Raw genomic sequence first — 14,192 nt, 5'->3', positions numbered from 1 at the left:
GTTACTACGTAGAAAACGTTGAAGGGTGGGAAGAGAGCGCCAATTTGGCAACAGCTTCAGCAAATGTGAAAGTTTGTTGGTTTCCTTACCTCGACCGGCAGAAACCGAGCGTCGAAAAAGGGATACCATCTCGTCAATCCCACGACATCCGGCACTTCACTGCTACGTGAGCTCGTGTCCTTCAACAGAAAAGAAAAGTGTAAAGTACCCAAGCTTTCGACACGGACCTCACTAGCTTTTGGCCCTACAGAGACGTGCAATGCACCGATCATCCGGCGCGAATACCTACACCTAGAATGCGGCCCGGAGAGCAGATCAACAATGACAAAGTACTTCGTACAGCCCTATCCGTATAGCGATGGAAAAACATGCATTCTTTGGCCCGCCCCTCACCTCCCCCGGGGCCGAGGATGCCGCATGACGACCGAGGTGCAGGGAAAAAAAGCTCGTTTGCTTAGTTTGACGCGCAGCTCCTTTGACACCCGCATCTGCTTGACAACGGATTGATCTAGCGCAGCCGGCTTGGCGTCAAATCAGTTTGTAATCAACTCAAAGATCAGAGAGGGGTAGAGAACTACAAGAAGTGAGAGAGAGATCCACAACCTCACCGGTCACCCAAGTTGAGCAGGTTGGGATATTGATCGCCCGGTGAGGCAGTTGGGCTAGGCCAGATTGCCATGCCATTTGATGCCGTGTGATTCGCTTCTGCGGGCCACGCCGGACGGTGCCGTTGGCCAACTGAGGAGAGGCCTTTCATTGCCAATGTCGCTTGGCTCAACGCCGTTAGAGTTACACGCACGAACCGGCGTGAGCTGCCGGAACCCAACTTAACAGGCCGAGTATCTCGTACAATTCCGACAAGCCAGACCGGATACCAGGGCGAAGTGTGTGCTGGTCGTGTCGGTACCCCATCGTCATGAGTTGCAAACATGCCCGTCATCTCACTTGTGAGTCTCACACTTGCACTCAGACTCATACCTTCAGTAAGTGAGACTTACATGCTTACACTTGCTTGTGCAACAAGCAGACTGGCCCACCCCCTCCATCTCCGGGAATATCTCACACATCGCGCCATGCATGTACCTCAAATGACCGGTGTGAGTGCCGTGCCGATGGTCAAGACATCTTCGACCGCCCTGCACCTAACGCCGCAGGGCTTGCAAGACAACGTCTCTGCGAGCCCCAGAGACAATAAACAACTTTCGCGCAGCGCCCAAAAGGTACGCGCCAATGAGCGGCTCGCCGTGCCTGATGCGCTCTCGCTTCTGCGTCGCAGCGCATTATCCCAGGTGCTTTGAAGTCAGATATATATTATCACAATCATCATCCTCTCATGTACGGTTGCGTTGGATAGTGCCCGACTCCTTTTTTTTCTTGCTTCTGGTCAGCTGAGCTGCGATGCGATGCACGGCATCCCAACTTCCAGCAGCGAGACAGCACTTTGTTCTTGCGGCTTGGTGGCCTTGCGTGCCCAACTTGACCTATGGCGCGGAATCGCCAATGCCCACTTACAGCCCACGACACGAACTTGAACTCACACGTTTCATTGTCGTTGATAGGGGCCGCGCGTGCGCGTGGAGGGACTCGAAACACTTCAGATGACCATCCCCGTCGCGCACCAACTGCCACTAACCCCCACCCTCTCTCTCCCGTCTCCCTTCATGATCCTCCCACGTTCTCCCACGTTGGGCAGCTCGAACTGTTCCCAGTCCCGACCACCAAAGACGCCCACGCTACTGCTTGAGGAAAGCGTGGTGTTTTCTTCGAGCAGTAGCGTGGTGGCTTGCGGGACCCAAAGACCCAAAGGTCCAAAGATGTGCCATGAGCCTACCCGGACTGGGTAGATGGGGGGGGTTCTTTACCGTGATGATATTGATAAACCTCGAGGGTCCCACGTTCTTCCACCCCACGCCGACACCCGTCTGATACCGTGAGAGTCGCTCCGTTGTTCCCTCCCAAGCTGGGGTCCTTGCACTCCCACTCGCTCTACACCTGATTTCTCACCGAGGACCCTACACGGCGCATTGAGTCCTGTTATAACCGGTCAGTCCATAGAGTGGGCGGCATCGGGCCGCAAAAGGGATGGGATGTCTGAGGGCCGTCAGCGTCTCGCCTGCGTGTGTGCCATGATTCCCATCACCACCACCACCACCACCCGCTCAAACGAATCTGCCTGCCGCTTGTTTCCAAGCAACCCAGACCCAAGCGTTTGCCCATGGTTAAACGCACTCTTGTACAGCACAGCAAACCCAAGATTGCCCGATATCACCACCTCTCATCACTGTCATTCGTCTCATTTCCCACCGGTCCCGTAAGCCCGGTCTGCCCTTCTCCCTCTCTGCCCGGCACATGTCGTAATGAAGCGACCAACGAGAGGGCGACAGGCCACTGCACTGCAGCTTCACCGGTCAATCCTCCTTGCGCATACGTGCCTCCCTCCCCTTGCACACACACATGGACGCACACACACACACACACATCCTCACTTCTCCGGTCCCTCCCACACGTTGCAGCACTAAGCACATCAAGCACCAACCCTGTGACGTGTGTGTGTCTGTGTACTTGGTCGAACTAACGGAAAATCCCCCTCCCCACTCGTCCCTGTCAAGCCCTGTCTCGTCTCGCCTTGCCTACAAAGTCCCCCAGTCTAGTCCCGCTCCTCAATCATCCCCTCATAATTAGCATGCTTTTTTCACGAACCATGTAACCCTCGTTGCGTGTACCAAAGCGCTACATTTTGTCCAGTACTAGGTCCTCGGAATATGTGGCCCCTGGCTTGCTCTAGATTCGCTCTGGCCAGGATATGTTTGGCGTGTCATCTCATGTTCAAGGATGTGTTGAATGAGGGAGGGAAAGTCACTGTGTACTTTCCATGGGGCGGAGAATGGAAGGTGTCGGGTATGGATGTATGAATGTGTGTGTGGGTGTATGTGTGTGTCCATGTGAGGTATGTGTGCTAGACGATTGAACGCTGCAGAATGTTCGCTCCTCACACACTTGAACCTTCTCCCGGCCTTCTTACGTATTGTGTAGTGTTTAATCTCAAAGTATCACGAAACCCAATACCCTGGCAGGTACGTGGCCGCAACTTGGACTAATCCAGCGAGCGCATGAACACTCAAGACGCGGGTGTCACTTAAAGGCAGGGTATAATGAGAGGATACACAAACAGGAGTAAGTAAATATCTCCAGTTTTCTCAATTGTTTTTCTGATATGAGCGCTACTACTGCGCTGTCTGTGCCGTGCTGCCAAAGCGCGTCTGTTTAGTGTGAAATGTGTGAAGTGTGACGAGATCTTGGTGGGTATATATGTACAGGAAACAATGTTTGCGCTCTCCCCCCCCAACTGTACCCACTGTCGAATGGATGGGAGGTGTTGAGAGGAACGAGCAAAGCAAGAAAAGACTCAAACCAAGATATGCAAACCCCCGCAAACTACCCCCGCTTGTGATTGCAGACGGACGGCTATAAAAAAAAAAACATGCTTGTTCCCTATCCCAAACTCCAGTATCCTTTCCTTGATTGCCTTGGAGAACATGCCAAAAAGAGAAGAAAAAGAAATAGGATTAAATCATCGCCGGAAGAAAATGGTTCCAGCATCTCCGGTCAAAGACTATTGACTGCTCTCTTATCGCGAAGCTTGTGATGATGAGTGTGAGCGAGTTTGAGTGAGAGTGTGAGTGAGCGTAAGTGTGAGTTTGAGTGTGAGTGTGAGTGGTGGCGGAGGGGTTGAATGGGTGAGATGGGTGAGATGCTCAGATACAAGTCGAGAGCCGAGCCAGACGCGGTCGACGTTCGCTAATGCACGACTGACCGGCCCATGGGCAGACAGGAGGATGAAAAGAGATGGGGAATGCTGTGATGGAGGGTAGACAGACCGGTCTCGTCTCGTCTTTGACCGGGGAGTGCCGCCGCTAGCCCGGTGCCGTGGTCGGTGTAGGCGCCCGAATAAAGTTGAATAGTCCGCGACGCCGTCTCCTCTTTTGCTTCCCACCCCTTGCGGACCCTCCCGTCCAGCATCCATGGGTACCGAACTCCTCTCCGCGTGGTGTTGATCCTCGTGCCCATCAAGCTTTTGCTGTGTGGCGGGTTTGTCCTGTTGCTTTCCCGTCTCCAGGAGTGTGTGTCTTTTTCCTCCTTGCCCTTTCCCCTCCTCCCCGTCCCAAAAAGGAAATTGTTGAAATGCTCGTTTCCGTATCAGCGCCAAAACTTCCGGTCCGCAATGCTCGAATTCGCAAACGCCGTGGTTGAGGTGCAGAGTTGCACCTTGCCCGAGATTTGTTTTCTTTTTTTTCCCCCAAAAGAATCTTCCCCCACCCCTCCCCTCTTGACGTTATTCCTCCTCTTAGAAATGAGCCATTCAAAATGGTGCTTAGCTCACTGTGTTGAGATCGGCATGGGCGAGACCGTCTCAACGCTATGCGTCCGTCCCCCCTCTTACTGCGAGTGTGCATCCATCATCCCTCCACCGGTCCTGTCATAGCCCTGCAGACGGGAATTCAAATTGGAGCCGGCGTCGATTTTCGGTAGAAAGGGTCCGTCCATATGGCACAATGTCGCAAAATACTGCCTTGACGAGGTACAGCTTTGTTCAACTTCTCCGGTTTGGTCATCAGTCCACGTCCGGAGCCAGATAAGCTTGTACCGTGTAATTGTCGTTTCGAAGCAGCCCGCCGTTGCCGTTTGCCTTGACGCATGCTTGACGTGTGGGATAAGTGGCTGTGTTACGCGACGCATCCTCGAGTCGCCAAGTATCAAATGTCGTTGAAGAAAAAAAAAATTGGTCCTGGCGAAATTGGTTCGCACAATTTCTCGCTCTCTCTCTCCCTCACACACACACCCATCCCGTCTCTCTGGAGTTGTGTTTGTCCCGAGAGGCCGGAGGGACAGAGCAAAAGCGGCCTAGGGGGAATGTGAGATGTGATAGACGAGAGACGTGCCGCAGACCGGATCTGTATCCTAGGCGCCGGCGGGCCTTTTTGATCGGAATATTGTCTGAAAAGTGGTGGATGAATAGAGTGGAAAGCATCATCGGTGGGTTCGTTGTGCTTATAGTCTGACTGGCGTGTTATTGCGCTTGATCATGCTCTCCCACACGATCGGTGCTGAAGGCTTGCATTCGCCTGCGATGAGACAATGTTAGTCCCGAGGTGTCTGGGATGGGGGTTGGAGGGGAAGGGAAAAAGGGATTGGGAATAACCGCATCAACCGCCACACGGGTGAAGGGTGCTGCTGTGTCTGTGATCGATGCTTTGGCTTGCTGTGCTCTCTCTCACTCGGGAGAGGGGAGGGCAGGGGGAGCAGGGACACTCAGCAGGCCAAATTTCCTGCCCCTACACCCCCATGCCGGTCCCAATTCCAGGTGCTTGGAGTTTGAGTGGAGTTGGAGGCACATTTCATTTTCCGTGGCAGCAGACAGACACAAAACACGCGCACACCCCTGCCCGGCGTGGTCGAACGGGGGGAGCTTGCTCCAAGAGCAAAGAAGGTTGAGAGGGCCAAGACTGGAGATAGGCGTTGCCGCGGAGAGGAACATACCACAGACTTCATCTCCCCTGTTTTTGGACGCACGTCAGTTATGTTGTCCATGAGCATAGTCATACGGAAAAGACGAGTAAGAAGGGGCTCCGTGTGATCCGTCAGGATCTGCAAGAGGGCGCCCAAGGGGGAAGAAGAAAAAGAAACGACTGGAGACGTACCTGTACTCGAAATGCGTGACACACGGCGGACAGCGTCGTTGCGTGCGAGTGTAGACCGGACACCACCGCGAAACAATCCAGCGGACGTGGCCGCAGTGGAATTCTCTCTGCAAAAACAAACAAAAATGTCAGTCCCGCGGTCCTTGCAAAGAGGGATCCTCTGCCGCAGCGGAACCTGCGTGCTTTCGGACCAGACATACTTGGGTATAGTTGCACATTATTGCTTCTGGGTGTTGTGGTTTTCGTGGGACGTGAGAATCGGAGGTAGATCCGAAAGTACAGAGGGAAAAAAAGCCCCCAGGCGGCGGGTATTAGTCGAAATGGGTGAGTACGGTATAAGCTGGTGGCGGCGGGGATCCGGGTCGCACTGTCAGGGGGGTGGTGGCCAGAAGATACGGGCTTGGTGAGAGAATTTGCAACACGTTAAGTAAGTAGGTATATAAAAAAATAAAATGGTAGAAAAGATCGTTGGAGAGCTGGAAACGCGATGAAGCCGTCGTCAGAGTTGAGAAAAGGGTGGGCGCGTTAATATTTAAAGGTCGGGGCGAGGTATTATCAAAGTGTGGATTCGAATGGGAGCAGGGCGAGGAGTGCAAGGACTACGTGGGAGAGGTGCTTGGTGGTTCTGTATATAGATGGCCCGGTGCTTGGAGACTGTGATGGATGGAGTCAGTGGGCGACGCTCGGGGAATCCACGCAAAGAATGTACCTGGGATTGTCATGCTAGGTCAGGCCCATACAAGTACCGCTACGTCGGAGGTATATGTGAGGTAAACGGGACGAGGGGGGGGGGAGTGGGAGGGCCAGGCCAGACCATAGTGTACACAGAAATAGAGGGAGAGAGGAAGAGGGCGAGTCGGTAGCAGAGACAAGTGAGAGTAGGAACAGAGACACAAACAAGGAGCCACTGATGAGCCTGAGTCCTGAGCAAGCCAGCGCCGGCGGGACCCAAAAGCCAGACCAGACTGGCGGGCAGATGAGCAAGCATCATGGCCCCAGAATTTTGATTGCCCCCTTGGCCCTTGCTCTGGCTTGCCGGGCTCCAGAAAGGTTAGAAACCCAGGCCATGGGCCACTGACCAAAAGTGAGTTGAGACAGACAAGGACGGACGGATCGGGCAGAAAGAGACAAGTGATGCGGTACCCGTAGACCGAATAGAAACGCGTGCGCGCAGTGTTCAGGCTCTTGCTCGTTCCCTCTTGGAGCATAATCCCTTCAGACTCAGGCCGGTTCCGAGGGGGTGTGCATAAGGTTTTGGGCTGTCTTTGGGGGGAGTGTGTGCCCGAGTCCTCTTCCCCTTCCCCTACCCTCCTCTCCCGCTCGACGTACGGACACGCATATTGGACACATAGACGCACACTCGAAGTCGCAAACGGTGCCGCTGCACAGCACTGGCTATGTTGTCTGTCTGGCCGCCGGTCACACGTATGGGGTAAACTGGCCCAAAGCCCAAGCAAGGAACCTACATACACAGCAAGGCATGGGTGAGGTACTCTTGGGAGCAGCAGCCCTCTTCGCGATCCGTTCCAACTTCCCACCCTCCCAGGTACGCACGCCAGGCCGGCAACGCGCAGTGCCTACGCAACGACCCCTGCTTCCTCGACTCTTTGTGGCTCCGCTTTCTCATCGGTTGCTTGGTCTGGTCTGGTTTGGTCTGATGGCTAACCTCTTCCCTCCGCGCCGGTGTGCTGCTTTGCAATCTTGCCTCCATGTCGCGAGCCAGTGATGCTCTTAGCGTCATGGGTTGTGGAAAATGGGAAAATGTGAACATGAGAACCCACCAGTATGGACCCGTACTATGCTACTGGTGGCCGGCCGGGCACCACGGGTAGCCGAACAAACCACAACGACGCCAAAGCTGGCCTCGCATGCCAGACGTACGTACATGGCTTGCGTTTTGCCCAAAATTGGCTCTCCAGACTAGCCTACGCCAGGGGTGATCCTTCTTCACGGACGGCAGAGATAGCGAAACAGGCACCGGCTCGTCCCCTAAAACCGTCGTTGCCCTTCTCGAGCTTCTATTCGACGAGGGCGCAAGATTTGAGGAGGAGGGCCAGGCAGAACGGGGAAGGGACGGGGGGGGATGGAGAACCAGCAAGCCAGCAGACAGACAGCTGCTGGACTCTGGACGATGGTGATCCTTGGCCACCACCCAGGCAGGACCTCGACGCTAAACCGAAGCCATGCCGGAAGGAGGAGGGCAGAGAAAAGAGAGTTTTCTCACAGTGAGTAAACTAACCATGTTGGGAGATTTGGTCAGGCATGTTGCGCGCTAGTGTGTCTTCATAGCTTCTCTCTCGACAAGGTGCCTTGCTCTGGCTGCTGCCTCTCTTCTCTGTCGTCTCCTTGCCAGGCCTCTCTTCACCAATTACGAATCGAAAATGGGTCCCCCAGACACATGACTTTCGAGTCACCGGCTGGGATTATGGAAGCAAGAGAACGTGCGCTTTTGCTGCGTGCCATCAAGACCCAGAAGCCGCTGGGACGTCGGCCCAGGGACCCCCCACCCATTTGTGCAAGGGGTCTGGGTGCAAGTCGTTCTAGTGACCGCGGCAGAGCTGAGAAACGAGACGATCAAGGGGTGGAGGAGGAGACCAAGACCATGATAAGGTACTCAGAGACGAAGCCAGATGGAAATGCAACTGAAGGGGGCAACAATGCAGCCTCCCCGATCTTATTCTCGTCAACTGGGCTGAGAACTTGGGACCTTGAAGCTGCAGAGCCGGACAGGGGCAATGACGAGAGCCCATGGTAGAGGCTACGGTACTCTTGTGCATGGCCCTAAAGCGCGGTACATTGTACATTGCAAGTGAACTAACTCCCCGCACTCGCGCCAAGAAGGTGAAGAGTTGGAATATGATAGGGAGGCCGAGGTACACACAGGTGACAAGAGTCACAGAAACTAGAGAGACAGTTCTGGCGCACAAAGAGAAAGCAATGTAGCCCGGGCAAGGGTAGATGCAGAATCAATGCTGGCGCAGCCGCGCGGTGCCGACGCAAGGCTTTGCTTCAAGTACGAACGGTACTGGCAAGACGGTTCGACTTCTGACCACAGACAGTTCAGACAAATCCGGTAGGTGCCGTAGACTATGAGGTTGCTCCCTTTAATGCGCCGCTCGAGTCAAGCAGCGTTTCCCACGTCTAATGAGACTCTGGAGTCCTCCCGAACGAGCATCATGGCTGCAACGTGACAACTCAACGCGTTCCGAGAACGACCTCGCGATTTCAGGGCAAATATCCAAGCCAGTTGCCTTACTTTCACCTTGATGCCATGAGAGAACAGTTCATTCAAACATTTCAGATGCAATACGGACGTCGTTCCTGGCTTGGCTGAAGTCAAAGAAATATTCCGCACAATGTAACAAGAGGCAAGGGAACTCGAAAGTATCGGCCCTGACCACCCAGTCTCTGGGGGTTCAAACTTATGCATGTCTTTGTGCGCCCACCGTTATGGCAGGGCCCAGGGGGAAATCTATACATCCCCATCCATATAATCTCTCGGCAAACCACAAGTCTCGTCGCCCACGTCTCTTTCCAGGGCCAGGTCACATTTTTTTTCCCCCTTCATATCTTGATTGATTTCATTTCTTCAACCAGATCGATGGGCTAGAGTTTGGGACACAGCCCATCGGCCTGCACGTGGCCCTGCCCCTGTCCGGCGGAGATCATTCAAAATCCGTTTGTCAAAGCGAAACGACGGAGAGGCGCATCCCAATGCCATTTCGGGCCATACTACGCATCCCTCCTGTATTACTCGCCCTGCCAGCAGTAAGTAACGGCGTGAGCCTTGTGCCGTCCAAGCTCCAGCTGTCCCTCAAGGTGCCGACGCGAGCGAGAAGTTGGATCTACCGACGCAGAGGCCATCATTTCCGACGAGATTGATAAGGTCACCGCTCCTTTTTGGTGACTGGACTGACGACATCTTCCCAGCAAATTTGTACTCTTTGATTCGATGCCGTATCCCTCTTTTCGTTTCTGTTCTCCCCATCAAGGTTCCCATGAGAGACCTAGAGAGCCAGCAGTTGCAGTTGTACCCTTCTCGCGCGGCCTGGTCCATCCACTTCTTCCTGTTCGTAAGAGAAAACGGGTGCTCTAGCTGGTCAAATGGATCGCTCTCCGCCGTCTACGGGCATGGGATTGCCGCTAGGCGTTCCCAGATGAGTTGACCACCGTCCCATTGTCGGGGACGTTTCAAATTCGCCTTGTCTTTGTGTGCTCTTCTTCGCTCCGCCGCCTCCGCAGGCTGGCGTTCTTCTCGACGGGGCTATCCTTTCACCACGTGGAAAATGTTATTCGACTCAATGGGGTAGCGACCAGTCAACGGTTTCTCCCTTTCACTGTTCATCAGCCGGCACTGCACTTTCCGTCAGTTCCCGGCGGCTTGCCGCCCGGCCCCGTCACCGGCATTATCGCGGATAGCCGGTAGCGCCTCGCGTGTAGCAAGGAGCTGGCCCGTTCGAACCTGTTGAATGTGTGATGGATGTTGCCTTCGCCAGACCGATGAGAACGGTTTGACCCACCACGGTCAGGAACTTGAATGAGAGCAAAAGGGGGGTGACAGGTCGTTCCCGTCACATCCCGCCACTACCTAATCATGGCTTGGCCCTTCAGGTTCATCTCGACGGTCTCGACTCTCGATAGATTCGCGGGAGAGTGATGCTCTTGACTCAACATACCTGTCACCGGTTGATGCCGGCCCTGCTGGAGGTACGGGATATCAATTTGAGGGGGGAGGGGGGGAGCATTGGTGCCCATCTGCCCATGTTCCACCCTGGACCGGATCGACCGTGCGCTACCTGCCAAATGCTGCAATGGAAATCTCCAACGATCAAACCCTTCCCATTCCCCTCGCAAAGCTTGAGCCCTCAACAAGTTAACCTCATTATGCTTTTTGACTTTCCGGCGATCTCGGCGATGCTACAGTGAAGACGCCAGCACGACGTCAGTTTGCTTGCTCAAGGCCTCAGAAAGCCAAAGAGCCTTGCCAGAGCTCGATGCTGGCCCTCCGGGTTGGGGCCCGCGGTTTTCCGCCTTCGTGGTCTTCTCGGGAACGACGATACCGTGTTGTTTCGTTCTTGGATGGAGATGTTCCAAAATTAATAGAGAGTCGCGGCTCGACATACCCACTGCGCTCCTTTTCTCCGACGTTTCTGTAAGCGCCAAATTACCCAGAAGTTTTTATCAGGATCTACAAAGGCAATGCTTCACGTGAGACATAGGTCTCAGTGTGGCCCGGGTGCGTCTCTCGCTTTGACAGGAGTCTGAACTCTGTGCTACATTTGACATGACGATGCCCGCGAATTCATCTCTACACATCAGCGCTTTGATAGTATGACATATCCGTCCCCCGCCCCAAACCTTCTCCTCTATCTTGTAATCGGTACGTGCCGGATTCGATAGAGGAGGTGAGGCGAGAAAAGTTAGCTGCTTCCTCGGCAAGTCGGACGAATTACTTCCAGCATTCCCCCGATGATGAGATCAAGTGTTGATGCCAACGACCGATACGTCTGACCGGTGTACCGCAAACGCCCACAACCCGATGTCGTCTTCGACACTTTAGTGAACAGTACACAAGGAAACGGTTCTTTTCCACCCGTCCGAGCCAACCGGCGAAATTCAAAAGCGCTCCCCAAGACCACCAAGCATTCAACGGCCGAGAGAGATGGCAGGCCCTTGGGCCCCATCCCCGGCCCCTGAACAGTTTAAACTTTCGAGGGGACCAGGTGCGGGCGTCCTGCGAATCCTCTTGACCGCAAAGAGCACTCGATGAATGCCCTACTCCACACCGGTCAAGCTGCCTCCAGGGGTTTGATGCCCGCTAAAGATTGTCACGAGCGTGGCCCCCGTCGGGGAGGCATGTCGTGAGGTTGGCCGCCGACGAGTCAGGCGAGGGGAGGCCCTTGTCCTGAGGATGTTGACATCCCAGGCATCCCAGGCAGAGGTTTCTAGCTTGCTTCTAGCGCGTGGGAGGATGTGTTGAAGAACCAAAGAAACGAAAGCCCGGGTTACCTTGCGGTACTGATGTTGCTAGGAGCAAATCCTGTCCCTAATCAACTATCAACCCGACCAGTGATGCAGGTATCCTGCCGGCACCACACCACACTACTGCATAGTAGATAGGGCGAATGGTCCAGAATGACCGGCGTGTTATCAAGTATCGAACCAAACTTTTTGATGATTTTGAAACATGCTCCCACTGGCACGCAGGGGGGAGGGCAAGCTCACATCAACCCTCATCCGCGCTCTGCGATGGCCTCATCGGTGGCCTCTTCTTTTCTTTCGATAGCTCGGTGCTGAACCAGCGGTCAACTCCGGGTGGGACGCGAAGCTGTCGATCATTCGTCCTCCTCACTCGGCGGTCTAAGGGCGTACGGATTCATTATGCACTATTTGGATGGCTTGCATTTGTCCAGTTCCTCTGGTGCCCTGCCTGAGCGTGGATTTCGCTTGAGGATGGCGCCGTGGATCACGACCGGCGGTTCCGTTCCTCTGGCGCAGAGTTTTTTTTTTTTTTTCTCTTTTTTTCTCTCGCTCGACCGGCGATGGCGTCCGTCACTCGGGTCAGGATTTCAAAAGTGAGCAGGGAATCAGCGCCCTTTCGTCATCTCGTCCTGGTCCCATTTCTTCCTCCCCTTCGTGAAAACTCCACGACAGGGTCAAATCTCGTCTGTCGCCCCGGCAGCTTTATCCAGGGCAGCAAAAAGTCCCAGCAGCCTGGCTCGGCTGGCATATGTGGCTGACGCCAGTACCGTTCTATCCCAGTGCTCCGAACGGCTAGGCCAATCAACGAGAGTCCCGCCTGGCTGTCTCGGGGGGTTCCCAATGGCATGGTTCCGGAATCTGATTCGTAAAGGGGATTGCAGGCTCTATTTCCGATATGGGCTCGTTTTCGCTGGGGGGGTGGAATGGGGAGGGGCTCTCATCAAACACCACAGCCGGGCCCCATTCCTGTCCGGTCGCTGTAACGTAAAATGATTGAGGCGCGACATTGGCTTCATCTTGTTCTTTGCTGAGGGGGAAAAAGGGTCGAGCGATGATGGGGCGTGACTGCAATGGAGATTGACGTGGCCGATCGCGATGTGGATGTGCATCAACACATCAGTCACTCACCCCTTGACCCGCTGGCAGCATCTGCCACGGATGACTGAGGAATGGGGGAGGAGTAGTCCGGACTCCGGAGTTCACGAGCCAGAACCAAGTAAATTGTCCTGTTCAGTTGGTCTCGTTTTGTCACTACGCCGGCTAATCTGCGTCGTCAAAGTCTCTTCCTGGAGCTGGCCCGGATGTTGCGTCCGTCGCGGTTCGGGCCCATCCCGACGTCCTCCGTTCCAACGACCGTGTGCTCGGAGGCAAGTAAGAGGCAAGAATGCGACTATACGAATGTCTACGATTCTACGGCTCGTCGAGTCCAATGTGACGGCAAGACGGCTTTGCGTGTCGACCGAGTTGCCGTCTACTGAGTCATTGCGCAGCAGCCCAGCGCGAGAAAAAAAAAAAAGAAAGCATGGGTGCGAATTGATTAGTTTCCCATCTCTCACTTCCGCGCCGACACGCTGGTTCGCCCGAACGGTTCGTCCCACTGCCCGCTGTTGTCCACATGCGTCTGGTCTGCCTCTGTGGAGAGAGTCGAGAGAGTGTGCGTGTGACTGTAATCACTAATGACACCGCCTGGCGGTTATATTGCCCCAGATGCGCCATTCTGCCGGCAGGAAACATCATTCAACACCCTTGAACAGGCCGCTGAAACGTTGTCCTCGTACCGAGCCTGCGAGAGAGGCGGAGCTCTCCGATAGTGCCTCGTCGTTGGCTCCCTTGATTGGTAAACTTAGTCATGCACAAGTATCCATCGGGATCATCTGAACCGAAGCATCAAGGTTGATTGGTTTTGGCCGGGTTCATTACACCGAGATCGTCGTTTTGATGCTGTCGGTACCTAGGCCATGCAGACTGCAGCTTGTTGAAGAATGACAGGGGCTCACGGGGTGGGTAGGTGGGATAACGAATCCTACCTACCGTGTCTGGCATGGCTTGACCGGTGATGATGCAGCAACGAGACCTTGCTTAACATCTACCGGTAGCATGCCATCACATAGTGTACCACTCTCAGTCCTGTCGAGGGTGGATTCAAGGTCGGCCCCGAAGGACATGTTTCTCCTTTGAGTCTTTCGAAGCATGCAGCCAACCGGCACGGCAGAAGTCTCGGAGATGCTCCGGATTGCTTCGGTCTCATGGTGATTGAAGTACACTATCGCATTGGTGTATTCGCATGGCAGTCGAGCGGTATTCGATGGCTGTTCGCTAGATCTCTCCACCGTACGTATTCCTTGGCTCAAGGATCGACCCACGCTGCCGTTCGTTCGGGTCGCTGCTCCATATAATGCAGATGCAGCAATGATGGGCGGGTATCTTGAGCAAGTATCCGTACACAACACGCGGGCAACATAACTCCGCTTGTTATGGGTTAGGCATGGCTCAAAGTCCCTGAAGATCTTT

General features: G+C 54.5%; 6 protein-coding genes across 6 annotated transcripts; 3 read left to right on the top strand and 3 right to left on the bottom strand.

Moving 5' to 3' along the window:
• Positions 1-1,073: 1,073 nt before the first annotated feature.
• Positions 1,074-1,298, top strand: CORC01_14139 (uncharacterized protein; the record flags this gene model as incomplete). The annotated part of the gene is made up of 1 exon (XM_022625750.1): positions 1,074-1,298. One exon carries the CDS (start codon positions 1,074-1,076, stop codon positions 1,296-1,298), a length of 225 nt encoding a protein of 74 aa, XP_022467749.1.
• A 2,330-nt stretch (positions 1,299-3,628) lies between these two features.
• Positions 3,629-4,291, bottom strand: CORC01_14138 (uncharacterized protein; the record flags this gene model as incomplete). The annotated part of the gene is made up of 1 exon (XM_022625749.1): positions 3,629-4,291. A coding segment is annotated over one exon (663 nt), but the record flags the coding sequence as incomplete, so codon positions are not given.
• A 758-nt stretch (positions 4,292-5,049) lies between these two features.
• Positions 5,050-5,917, bottom strand: CORC01_14137 (uncharacterized protein; the record flags this gene model as incomplete). The annotated part of the gene is made up of 4 exons (XM_022625748.1): positions 5,050-5,123; positions 5,539-5,555; positions 5,700-5,806; positions 5,900-5,917. 4 exons carry the CDS (start codon positions 5,915-5,917, stop codon positions 5,050-5,052), a joined length of 216 nt encoding a protein of 71 aa, XP_022467747.1.
• A 1,567-nt stretch (positions 5,918-7,484) lies between these two features.
• CORC01_14136 (uncharacterized protein) lies at positions 7,485-8,454 on the top strand (the record flags this gene model as incomplete). Its single annotated transcript, XM_022625747.1, has 2 exons — positions 7,485-7,924; positions 8,094-8,454. The coding sequence occupies 2 exons, from the start codon at positions 7,485-7,487 to the stop codon at positions 8,452-8,454; spliced, it is 801 nt and encodes a 266-aa protein (XP_022467746.1).
• A 366-nt stretch (positions 8,455-8,820) lies between these two features.
• Positions 8,821-9,129, bottom strand: CORC01_14135 (uncharacterized protein; the record flags this gene model as incomplete). The annotated part of the gene is made up of 1 exon (XM_022625746.1): positions 8,821-9,129. The coding sequence occupies one exon, from the start codon at positions 9,127-9,129 to the stop codon at positions 8,821-8,823; it is 309 nt and encodes a 102-aa protein (XP_022467745.1).
• A 1,564-nt stretch (positions 9,130-10,693) lies between these two features.
• Positions 10,694-10,855, top strand: CORC01_14134 (uncharacterized protein; the record flags this gene model as incomplete). The annotated part of the gene is made up of 1 exon (XM_022625745.1): positions 10,694-10,855. The coding sequence occupies one exon, from the start codon at positions 10,694-10,696 to the stop codon at positions 10,853-10,855; it is 162 nt and encodes a 53-aa protein (XP_022467744.1).
• Positions 10,856-14,192: the final 3,337 nt, after the last annotated feature.

The sequence above is a fragment of the Colletotrichum orchidophilum genome (genome assembly GCF_001831195.1).
Source record: "Colletotrichum orchidophilum strain IMI 309357 chromosome Unknown Scaffold_242.1, whole genome shotgun sequence".
NCBI lineage: Eukaryota > Fungi > Ascomycota > Sordariomycetes > Glomerellales > Glomerellaceae > Colletotrichum > Colletotrichum orchidophilum.
The sequence above is the reverse complement of the archived record's forward strand: the minus strand, read 5'-3'. Positions and strand labels throughout refer to the sequence as shown.